The sequence below is a fragment of the Vipera berus genome (genome assembly GCF_964194415.1).
Source record: "Vipera berus genome assembly, chromosome: 3".
Lineage (NCBI taxonomy): Eukaryota > Metazoa > Chordata > Lepidosauria > Squamata > Viperidae > Vipera > Vipera berus.
The window spans coordinates 85188873-85201537 of NC_138204.1; the positions used below are offsets into that span (position 1 = coordinate 85188873).

At 41.1% G+C, this 12665-nt stretch overlaps 1 protein-coding gene across 1 annotated transcript in view; it reads right to left on the minus strand.

Moving 5' to 3' along the window:
* Window positions 1–12413, minus strand: part of PLPPR4 (phospholipid phosphatase related 4) — a gene marked incomplete at its 3' end in the record, with an annotated part of 46030 nt that extends 33617 nt beyond the window's left edge. Inside the window, exon 1 of the mRNA XM_081322147.1 lies at window positions 12318–12413. Within this exon, the coding sequence (XP_081178273.1) occupies window positions 12318–12398 (81 nt within the window). The 5' untranslated portion in view covers window positions 12399–12413. The remainder of the gene's footprint in view (window positions 1–12317) is intronic.
* Window positions 12414–12665: the final 252 nt, after the last annotated feature.

The window sequence follows — 12665 nt, forward strand, 5'->3', positions numbered from 1 at the left end:
CTGCAATAATTCAGTTCAAGTTCAGATTTGGTGCTAAAAATTCTCTGTATCATATAGCACAAAGTTTGGTGGTTAAAATGCAGGGCTGATCCTGGCAATGTGAGGTTTAATCCCTATCCTTCTGTTCTCTTTTTCTCAGCAAACAAGCTGTAACCTTGAACCTTTCTCTACAACCTGAAAAAATCAAACTGCATCTGGAGGATGAAAAGCAGATTTCAATATTATACATTCATCAATTCTCTGTTTATTCTAATACTATGAGAAATGGTGCTTATGGAGAGGGAGCTGGTGTGATGGACCACAGTGAAGTGGTAGGCGAGACCACCTGCTGCCATTGTCAACCTCCCATCGCCCGGTTCGCTCCCACAGGGTCAGCCTACTCAGAGTTCTGTCAGTTAAGCAATGCCAGCTGGTGACCCCTAGGGGGAGAGCCTTCTCTATGGGTGCGCCGACCCTCTGGAATGAGCTGCCTCCGGAGCTGAGGATGGCCCCCGACCTTCGGTCCTTTCGCCGTGACCTGAAGACATGGATGTTTCAACAATCGGGCCTGGACTGACTATGGTTTTAAATTTGGTTTTATGGGGTTAAATTACTATGTATTGAACATATCTACTGTTTAATTCTTTTTTAAATTTTGTATTTTCATTTTCTTTTTTAGTTTTTATTGTTGTGAGCTGCCCTGAGTCCTTAGGGAGAAGGGTGGCATATAAATATAATCAATCAATCAATCAAGGAGGAAGCACGTTGGAGAAAGAGGGGCATGGCAAGAGACAGCACAGGCTGAAGATGGATAGAGGCAGAAGCAGAGAGTAAGAGTAGCCATCCAGGACCAATCTCCCTATCTGTTAGGGTAAGTGTAGTAAAGGTTTAGTCTGCAAGGTTCTGTCTGTTGGATGTAAGCAAATAAAAAAACCTCTACACTGGCTGGACTGTTCTAAGTTGTTCTTGGGCTAAGCCTGAGAAATACACTGCAATGTAATAATGAAAGAACACCTTACTTTTCACAAGACAATAAAACTTTCCAAGGCAGTGTTTCTTAACACTGTAAGATCTTGCCAGTGCTTTTAAAATAAGAAGATAATGCTGGATGTAGGCACTTTAGGACCACTTGTTGGCTGGAGAATTCTGGGAGCTGACATCTACACATCTTAACATTACTAAGTTGAGAAACACTGCTCTACATATACATATCACTTATGAACTAGACATCTCAGTGGCAGACACTGCAAGAGGAGAATAGGTAAAGGTAAAGGTTCCCCCGCACATGTGTGCTAGTCGTTTTCAACTCTAGGGGCCGATGCTCATCTCCGTTTCAAAGCCGAAGAGCCAGCGTTTGTCCGAGGACATCTCCGTGGTCATGTGGCTGGCATGACTAGATGCCAAAGGCGCATGGAACGCTGTTACCTTCCCACTGTAGTGGTCCCTATTTTTCTACTTGCATTTTTACGTGCTTTCGAACTGCTAGGTTGGCAGGAGCTGGGACGAGTAACAGGCGCTCATTCTGCTACGCGGCACTCAGGATTTGACCCGCCAAACCTCCGATCTTCTGATCGACAAGCTCAGCATGCTAACCCACTGAGCCACTGGGTCCCCTTAAGAGGAGAATGGTGAAGCATAAAAGGGCATTTTCAAAATAGTATCTAAGGAACACAGAGAACTGAAGAACCTTTCACATTTTTCTATAAATTGCAGGGAATTTACCTGAGACCATATCTCTCTCACTACCAGACGCAAGAGGCAAGAGAGCACAGTTACAAACCTATTCATTTCACAACGTGCCGTGCAAAGCAAGGCATCTGCTTTATTTATATGAGTGATTCATTTTCAAGAGTGGGCAATTTTTCTCTCCCTCTGTCAGTATAGCCACATAGTTAAAGTGATACCCAGAGACTAATGTTGCAATTGCAGCCAACTCAGATGGTTTTCAAATAGCCTTAGATAAGTTCACAGAGGATAAACCTAACAGTAGCTATGAGTTACAGTGTCCATATGTTATCCTCCAGGATTGGCAGCTGGCGATCAGCAGCATAGAGGGCCAATAGCCCTACGTACTGTGGGCCTCCTTGGTTTTTGTGGAGAAATCAGCTGCTAGTTGGATGCAGAAGGCCATTTCTAAGGTTCTTACAGATGAATAACAGTTGTCTAGTCCTAGAAATTTCTTGAAACTATAATTATGAGATAGGTTTCAATGTACTTATGCCTGTAGAGCTATCTAAAAAAATCCTTAAGAATTCAACCAACCTATAATTATTAGAATGTTTGGAGAATTTAGGTTTTTTTATTTATGTAATTTTACCCCCACCCCAACTCTGAATAGGTTACAAATGGTTAGAAGCACAAAACTCCAGAACACAACCCAAAACAAAATATGTAAAGTCAAATGTCGTCTTTTCAGTTTGGGATGGGCTCATTGCATAGTCTAGCCCAGGGGTCTCCAAACTTGGCAACTTTTAAGACTTGTGGACTACCACTCTCAGTATTCCTCAGCCAGACATGCTGGTTGGGGAATTCTGGAAGCTGAAGTCCAAAAGTCTTAAAGTTGCCAAGTTTGGAGACCCCCGGTCTGGCTCAATGCCTGGGAGAAAACCTGGTTTTTAGGGTCTTAAGAAAAGCTGTCAAGGTCAGGGCCATCTGAACCTTGAGGATGGCATGACCTCTAAGTCCCACTAGGCGACCTTGTTTTGTAAGTGATCCAAAGCATGCCTATTGTACTGGCTCTAATATGATGTAGACCATTAGAGATAGGTGGTCCCAGTACAGAAGTGTTGGCTCAGAGGTATATGGCATATATGGTATCCCTAGGTATAAAGGCACCACACCTGATACAGTATTGCAGCTCATGGTATCTCTATACCACATTGATTGATGGCACCACCTCCTGCCAACATGAAGATTTACATTTTTAGAATGATTAGAAGGAGTGACATTGATACCTCTAAGCTTTGGTGCCAGAGGCAAGTACTCACTTAACCTTAGCCTAAAGTTGGCTGGGGTCCCACAGGTAACCTGCCTCTGTGCCATAAAGGACTCTAAAGTGATAATGAACACTTTGAATTACACTTGGAAGCTTATAATAGGGAGCCCATGCAACATTATAATCATTGCTGTCATAAATCAGGAAAATTATTTAGACTGCATTGTTTTAAAGACATCTTGGTTTACTGAGATGATATTATGTTATGCTTAAGTGTGTTCATATTTATTGACATTCATAAAGGGCAGTCTAAAACTAATTTTAATAAACAACCATAAGGCCAATATATATGGTACATACAGTAGGATGGGGTTAAAAATATCCCATAAATGGATCTGTCAGTGAAACTTTTTGAATCAAAGGTATGCAATTTAGGGCCACAATTCATCTCCAGGCTTGCTTTATTTAAATTTCTTCTCTGCTTAGGCCATATCTTCCTGATAAATTTATTAAAACTGTTTGGGATGTTAAATCTGCAATGTAAAAGATGATGGCACCAAAGCTTTATTTTAATTTCATAGAATTCCTGCATTTCACTGTCGGAGCCTACTTTAAAATTTGTGAAGTAAGATATTAATATATTTGGATGAGGGAGAGAGTTGCCCAGACTCTGGAAATTCTCTGGATAAGTGGAAGTTCAAAGAATCTGGTAGGGCTTTGTAAGCAATACTGTGATGGTGATTAGTTTGCTTCCCTAGGCAGTGTGTTTCCCCTCTGACACCACAGTTTAAGGTGTTTAAATTGTGTTTTGACCATTCCCTTCTGTCTCTGGAACTGGATTCTATCTAGTAAGTAGATAGTATTAAGCTTGCTGGAAGGAAGTTTCTCTAGATTTCTTGCTTTGCTCTGAAATAATTTCCTGAAATAGTTCATTTGGTCATGCACACACACACACACACACACACACACACACACACACACACACACACTATTTACCTTCTGTGACACCGCTACCACAGCCACATGTTCAACTTGGAAGAATCAAGATACCAATTTGTTTCCAAGCATACAGTTCAGATGCTCACTTTGATTCATCAACATCTCACTTCCAAGAAACTTGAGCATTTTTTCCTTGACTCTTAGCAACAGAAACAATGAAACTAATTCTTCAGTTGTAGATGAGAAAGATATTTCTACGCCCAGATTGCCAGGCTGCAACCTGGATACCTTATTTGAATGTTTAACTTTGCTGAATTAGGGATGACACAGCTTCCTTGGTTCTTTCCCCAGATTCCATCCATGTGCCGCAACTCTTTTTTTTTCCTTCATTCTCTCTTGTGTCACACACAAAAGCTGACAAAAGCAGATGAAATGTTAGGAGCAGGTGAGATAATCTCTTGATAGCTCTTGGTACCTGTACAAAAGTAATTATGAATAAAGGCCAAATCCCTAATTTGCAAACTGGCAATCTTCACTTACGGTCCAGGTTGAACTCCACTTAAAAGTGGGTCCAGTTGATTTCAGGAGAGCAGATCAAATAATCATGCCATTATCCCTTTTTGATATTTTCCTCCTGCCATGGTAGATAATGACCAAGTTCCTTCTTAGTGCTCATTTTCATCTATGTCACTAGATCCGAATGTGAGACTTGGAATATGACATGTTTCATATAAAAACTGGCATGGATTACAATTACAAAGATTACAAGTTGACTGGAATGAATGGTCCCCTCTAATGATTGGTGATGTTCATCTTGAATCAAGAATTCACACACAGCCAAATTGCAAGTAGTTGTAATTTGATGTCCGTAGGGCGGTAGACAACTGAAGCTTTAATCTCTTCCACTTTCCTAATTCCAGCAGCCTTCAGTCTTAACTTGAGGGAATCCTTTCCGCATAAATAATAATAAACCTTTATTGTCAAAGTACAACATGTGTACATTGAGATTAGCTGAGCCTCCCCCCGTGCTCTCTCCCCCCAACACACAGTGACAACAAACCCTCCATCCTACCACACCATGTGAACCAACTACACCACACACCGGCCTCCCAAGTCAATTCTGCATAAGATTATGTCCCATTTAAAAGCCTAACAGCCCACGGATAAAAGCTATTTTTCAGCCTGTTGGTACGGCTGGCTATATTCCTATATCTTCATACATTGAAGAGAAAATTGTAGGCATGTGCTAGATGGGGATTTTCAAAGGTTTCCTGGGCAGCAGAACCTGAAAAAAACTTGAACCTCTGATCAAGAGACAAAACTCTAACGAAGGAAAATTATTAGAGTGAGTAAAGTAAATTATTATCACAAGTAGTCCTTGACTTACAGTCACAATTGAGCTGAAAATTTCTGCTGTTAAGTGAGACATTTGTTAAGTGAGCTTTTGCCCTGGTGGCGCAGTACTGCAGGCTATTTCTGCTGACTCCCAGCTGCCAGCAGTTTGGCAGTTCGCATCCCACCAGGCTCAAGGTTGACTCAGCCTTCCATCCTTCCGAGGTCGGTAAAATGAGGACCCAGATTGTTGGGGGCAATAGGCTGACTCTGTAAACTGCTTAGAGAGGGCTGTAAAGCACTGTGAAGCGGTATATAAGTCTAAGTGCTATTGCTATTGCCCCATTTAATAAAATTTCTTGCCTCAATTGTTAAGTGAATCAGTGCAGTTGATAAGTCGGTAACCCAGTTGTTAATCTGACTTCCTCATTGACTTTGCTTGTCAGAAGATCACAAAAGGTGATCACATGACCTTGGGACACAGCAACGGTCATAAATATAAACCGACTGCCAAGCATTTGAATGTTGATCACATGGCCATGAGGATGCTACAAAGGTCGTGACTGTGAAAAAGGGTCACGTCATTTTTTTCAGTGCCGCTGTAACTTTGAACGACCACTAAATGAAGTGTTGTAAGTTGAGGACCTACCTGTATTACTATTATTACCCTTATTCTCTCACAGAAACGCATCAATCTCTCGTGGAGCTATAGCTTGCACAAAACATATGATATATAGCACATTTTGCGATAGCTCACACCTGAGTTTGTATAGGCCTAAATCAAATAAATGAAACTGTCCAGATTCACTCAAACTGAGTATAAAATTTATAATTCCAGAATTTGATATCCTTCCTACAAGTGTGTTGTAGGTCAACTCCAATGATCACCATCTGGCTTGATCAGTGGCCATTTTTCCTTTTTTGGCACATGAAATGGGGGGTGAGTTCTGTCTGTCTCACTGAGCTTTTGAAGTGGCATCATTAGAATGAGAGGTGCCTGAAGTAGGCTTGGAGGAGAAAATTACTGTTCATGAGGAAAGGAGGGAAGATATAGATAAAGTCGGAACATGAACTGGAGTGATGAAAAAAGCTATCATTTTTCCTATAGCCAAATATAGTAAGATTGCTAGTACAGGATTTTGAGCGTGTCAACCAGGGACCCATGACTTAACTAGAATTTGAAAAAAGGAGTATTCATTATTATCCAATATGCTCCCATAAAACCAATGATGTGAGGGTGGGCGCCCCATAAAATACTAGGAACAGAATCTAACTTCAATTCTAAGTAAATAGACAGATTTACATCCAAGAAAAAAGAAGAGACTGGTGTTCAGTCTTATGAAAATTATCTGCTGGTATTAGAGTAGCCAGCAGACTTTGCATTTTTATGTAATGCCAAAATTCATGGGAATACTATTTGAACATTAATTTCCTGAACACATCAGCCATATCCAGACATTTAGGAAACTTGTATTTTGGGGGGGGGGCTTCTAGAAAACTCATTCAAACATCTTCTCACATTCATCCAGATTATAGACTTATCCAAAACAAAGCACTCCATAGACTGATTGCATTGTGGATGGATCAATGAAACCTCCCAACAGGTTTTGGAATATTGGAGAAAAGTGTTTAGGTCAGTGGTCACAGACACATAAACACACTATTTCTGTTCCTCTAGCAAGTATCACAATTGTTAAACATTGTGAAGAATCAAAAGGTTGTGTTTTCTGACCAGCAGTCCTAATGCGGTAATTCTCCCTTGCGTTTCCCTTGCAGTTTTTTGGACTTTTGCTGCCAGGCCCATGTGAGCGATGATACTGGATAATTATGCTAGCAAGTCCCAAATAATTAATTTCTATTTTCTAGGATTTCTTCAGTGTGCATGATTAAATAAAGCCAGGACTGAGAACAGAGGCTGTTGCTATCTGTCAATAAAAGACATGTATCCAAAGGAGTACAACAACAGAGAAGGATTTCAAAAAGTCATCCGCATAAGGAAGATATTTGGACACTCCATGAAAGAAAGCTCTAATATCCAGTCATGCTATCCAGAAAACTACATCTTGACCACACAATATTTTCTTAGTTTTTCCTATGCTCACAATAGTATCATTCCCATTTTTGAGAAAAGAGTTCTTTCAATGTCCAAGTAAAGACTGACCTGATATGCAAAACATATCTTTGTTACCGTTCTTTGACATAAAATTTGAAAGCAAATTAATTTAAATAAAATGGCTGTTTCTCTCAATTGATAATTAAGTTGCATCAGAGTAAGGCTATTAAAAAAAACTCTGGATGATCGTTGGATGGCAGACAACATGGAGAACTTCTCCTGGCTTGCCTTCAAGTGATTGTCTGGATTTGTATAAAAGCCTTTAGAAAATTCTGCCAAGCAAAATATATAGAAAGAAGCATGTGGAGGGGGATGGGATATGTCGTAGCAGCACAATTAGGCTCCAGAGAAAGAATAGGATACCTTTGGGGATTGGTGGACAAATGTAGAATGTTGAATATCTGTTATAGGCACTTTTAAAAGTGGTCATCATTGAAGTGGGTGGCCGGGAGGAGGAATTTGTGCTTTTATAAAACTGTTGTTGCAGTAGCTGTGCCCAATAATCAGATGTCAAACTGCTGATATTTCTGCTTGTCATTTTCTCTAGCTGCTAGGACAGACCTGGGCATTTTATGATCCCCCAGGTGACACCTGACCCTTTGGCTGTCCCTGTTCAGCCCATGTGAGATCAACTGGAAAACAGAAATCAAATGTAAATAAGTATATGTCCCACACGCAATACAATTGCATTGCTTTTATTTCGAAGGTGACTGCTATTTTATTTTTCAGTTTTAAGTATGTGCGCCTGTGCATGCTTACACACGTTCTCAGTATGAATGGTTTGGCCCACCACAGCGGTCCCAGTTTTTCATGTGGCCCCTTGGAAAAATTAATTGCCTGCACTAGGATAATATTTTTGACTCATAACATCTTTGTCTAAGCTGGTGAGTATACCTCCAAGGAAAGACCTGTAGGTTAAAACCATGCAGCATTTAGAGTTCTAAGGATGTTGCAAGCTCCTGAGATTAAAAATGGGGTAGAGACTAATGTACAGTATTGTTTTCCAATATAACAACTGTCCATTTCATTTTAATTAAAGAAATCTAAAAAAACAAATAAAGGAATCCTTAAGAAAAGCAACAAAACCCTTGTGGGTCATGAAACTTATGGCTGCTAAGAATGAATTCCTAGGTACACTGACACCTACATATATGTACCTTAGCACTGCTCTAGAATGAAGTCTGCTTTGCCTTAAGGATGTTCAGAATTTCTTCATGTGTTGAGGATAATATAGAATTGAGTAGTTTATTTTATTTATCTATCAATCAAATGTCTATACTGCCCATCTTACCTAAGTGGTTTACAAACAAGATAATCAAGCAGTATGATGAAAAAGTTAGCTTTACTCCACCTCTGGCGATGACTTTTTAGGATTTGAATTTACGGTGGTTGTGAATAGGAAAGACTAGAGGTTTTTTTCAAATGGTAAAGAACTTTAGTCATTGAGTTATTGTTAACATGGGCAGCTAATATAAATTGATTAAATAAATAAGTAAACTCTAGTTTGACTACTCTTCCTCACAGCTAATGATTTATTGAAAAATAATAATCAGGGGTGATGCCTGGAATCAAAATTTAGTTTACTAAAATCCAAATAACCAACTCCTTGTGAAAAAATGCCCCCTTCCCCCATGTTTGAGCATCTTAAAAGATTAATAAACAATACATGTGATGTGTTAAATATAAAGGATTTGCAGGTTTGGTGGCTTGTTTCCACATGAAAAAATGTTGTCTTCTATCATTGGCATTTGTCAACAAAGAAACTGTAGAATGTGTAAAGATATTTTGAATATCTTATATATTTTTATATATAACAACCACAATGAGATGTGCTCAAACCTGCCTGCAATGGAGGAATGATTGGTGAAGATGATGGAACTTGCACAGATGGCTAAATTAACTTATTTGATCAGGAAAAAAACAAAACAACGTCTACATTTACGGCTGACTGGAACCCCTTACAGAGTTTTTTGCATGACAGAAAAACAGGCACTTATAATTGAATAGAAAAAGTGAGCTTTTTATAATCTTAAAGTAAAAGACAGTTTGCATTTGTACTTAAGATTATATTTAATAATGTTTGCTACAAGGAAAATTGGAAACTTCTTTTAATTCTTATTTCTACTCTTTTGCCTTTATTCCTTCTTTTACTTACTATTGATTAGTTTGTGTTAATTTTGTTTCATAAAACTTATTACAAAAAAATTATAAAACAGAAAAAATGTTTCCTTCTCTGTATACAGTATTTTGAGGACTCTTGCATTCTTTTCACTCTTAAATCGTGCACTGGACTAGCTATAGCACACTTTTTTTAAAAAAAAATTCCTTTGCTACTTTCTAGTCTCCAAAATTTCTTGGTTGGCTGTCTTGTTGAGTTGCCTTTTGTGAAATAACAGTCAGCAAACGTGTTTCTTTTTCTCTTTGTATTATGCAATAGAGTGAAATTCTAATATTTGCTTTCCATGTATACAGTGTGGAGAGCTATTCCTTACCATGTGCATTAAATGAAGTCAAAAGGCATTTTAGACAAATTTCAGTTCAGGTGGAGTGCCACATCCCTCAATGCACAGTATTTTTTAAAAGACAATGTTAAACAAGCCAACTCGCATCTTCCTCTTTTCTTCCCTTAAGAAGCAAAATACAGAAAATGCTGTATTTCCAGTGCTATGAACTTCTCTGCTGCTGTTTATGAGAGCACAGCAGAACTATGATAGAACTTTTACACACTTGTTGAATTTCCATATGTCCATCATATCACTTAGTTCCACTTCAAGTGTTACTGTGTGTCAGGACCAAGAGTCCTTGATTTTTACACTCATGTTGCAGCTGGTCTTGAAAAATATCCTAAAACCAATCCAACTTACCGGTATCTAAGCTCTGTTTATTTAAGGGTTTTCTTCTCTGAAAGCACCTGAGAAGAAATCCCTCAACATTGTCATTTTAGGTTCTACTGTGAGATTCTGATTATTAAACTGAAACTCCAGACCTAAAAGTTCACAAAGCAGCAACCTTTCCCGGACCTTTCTTTAGAGTTTCTTTCAAATAGCTATTTCCAGATGTTTCCCTAAGCTTTGATAGTGCATAATAGCCATAATGTAGAAATATGTTCTTCTCAAGAAAGTAAAAACAGACTTCCGACGAGCGCAGAATACAGGAAGAAACACACAAGTTTTCTGCATTCTTAGTTATTCAGTTTGCAAGGAATCAATGAGAGATTGAGGAGAGGGAATGAAGGAACTGAGATGTTCCTCTCAATTTCGCTTTCAAATCTTCAGGAATCTTGGAAATTTCTATGTGGATGCATGGATAAACGGATAGATACACTCAGACAAACATACAACAGTACTTACAAGTAGGGTGCTCTTAGTGACTTTTCAGAACAATCATAAAAGGCTATTTAGATTCATTTTCAAATGTCTATGGAGATTCTTGGTCATCCACGTCATAGTTACCCCAAAGGTGCTTTTTCAGAGGCAACTGGACTTTCTTGAAGACTTTCTTGGATGAGAAGAGAAACGTCTTCAAAGAAAAACAAGAAAGTCCAGTTGCCTCATGAGAAAGCACCTTTGGGATTCATTTTCCAAACACCCTTTTCATCTGCATCAGCTTCCATGCCTTTCATCCTTCCTTCTTCAACACTGCTATTACTACAGTCCTTGTTTGAAATTCACAAACATACAAATCCACTCTCTGGTTCAGGTATCGATGGCCACTGACGGGTATTAGTTAAACTGTGTGAAACAGCTATTGACTTATCATCAAAAAGAATATCAGCCCCAAACCTGCAGTATTGATGGGATTCACACTTGGACAGCACACTGTCAATGCTTGCTGACAACTTTTTCCTACACTGCTCTGTGAGTTACTTTGAAAAGGAAGCACGGGTTGAATGGGTCCCACGTGTCCATCCTGACCACCTCTGCTCTCTTGCTGAGGTGTTTCAATAAACAAGGAAATCTGAATTCCTTTTCTGCCTGCACATTACATCACCAGAAGGGCGGAAGAGAATGCTTGTGCAGCAGAAATGAGGCTATCTCTCTCTCACACAGGAGCCCCAACAGATCTTGGGCAAAACAAACAAACGAACAAATAAATAACACCTCACTTGGTTGGCTTGCTATTACGAAGCTACGCAGTGTAGCTTTGACCACCCTGTAGAAATTGCAACCACTCTCAGCACATCCCAAATATCTGGAGCATCCCCAAATATCCTCTGCCAAAAAGGACCCCCAAACCGATTGTTTAATGATTGACATACATTTACTTTCAATGCCATCTCCAACTTACTTAACGTCCCATCCTTTTTTTTTTGGCTAAGAATATATGCTTGGCATAAGCACACACAAACCCTCCCCCTTTTTTTGTCTGAAGCAATATTGGGACGATCCGGTGTGCACGTGATCTGATCTCATCCAGCTGCCCTCTCTCCATTTGCAACACCCCCTCCTCTTATCATTTTTTTAAGGAAAAAAAAGGATAAATAAACGCTCCTTTCCCCCCCCCGGTAGAAAAAGAAGGAGGTGGAGTTTCCAAGGCAGGTGGAGAAGGATGGCCAAGCTTCCCAAATCTCTTAGGGGAGATTTCGGAGGACCCAGATCTCCGTGGGGGGGGGAGGACCAAATTTCGGTGGGGGGAGATTTCGGGAAGCTTGTCTGAATCAACGCGAGGAGGTCACGGGAGACCATCGCTCAGCCGATCCCCGCTGGGCAGGTCGGACAAGACATTTTCTCGCCGTTTCCAACCCGCACTTAATCCATCCCGACATTCCACCCACCTACCCACCCCTGTCCCTCAACCTAACGCCGCGATTGCGCTTAAGGCGCGTTTCGTGCAACCGCACATGCAGACACGCAGCCTGGCATGATGGGCTCCCACCGATGGTTGTTGCTTTTTCGGCCGGGGCACCGGCATCCCCCCCGCCCGACAAACAACCGCGAGCAGGGACCCCTGTCTCTCTCTCTCTCTCTCTCTAACCCCCCCCCCCCAAACTCCAGCAGAGCCGCGCAGGCAGCCTCTCACCTCCACGAAATAAAAGCAAGGCAACAGGGTGACGCTTTCCTTGGTGGCGGTTTTGCTTTGGGGCCTCTCCTTGGCAGACATGCTGATGACGGGGCCGAGGTGGGGAGCCGGGGCGGGCGCGGGGGCCGGCAGCGCATTAGCCAAGGCGGCCGGGGCGCTGCCGGGAAGCCTGCCGGCTCGGCTGCCCCAAACCCGCGCGGTGATGTCACATTCCCCCGGGGCCACCTCTCGCCGGGGAAGGAGCGCGCAGCCCAGCACTTCTTCCTCTCGGGGCGGCAGCAGCAGCAACAAGCCCCCTGGCTCGCCGCCGCCGCTGCCGCCGCCGGCACTGCACGGCCGGCCTCCCCT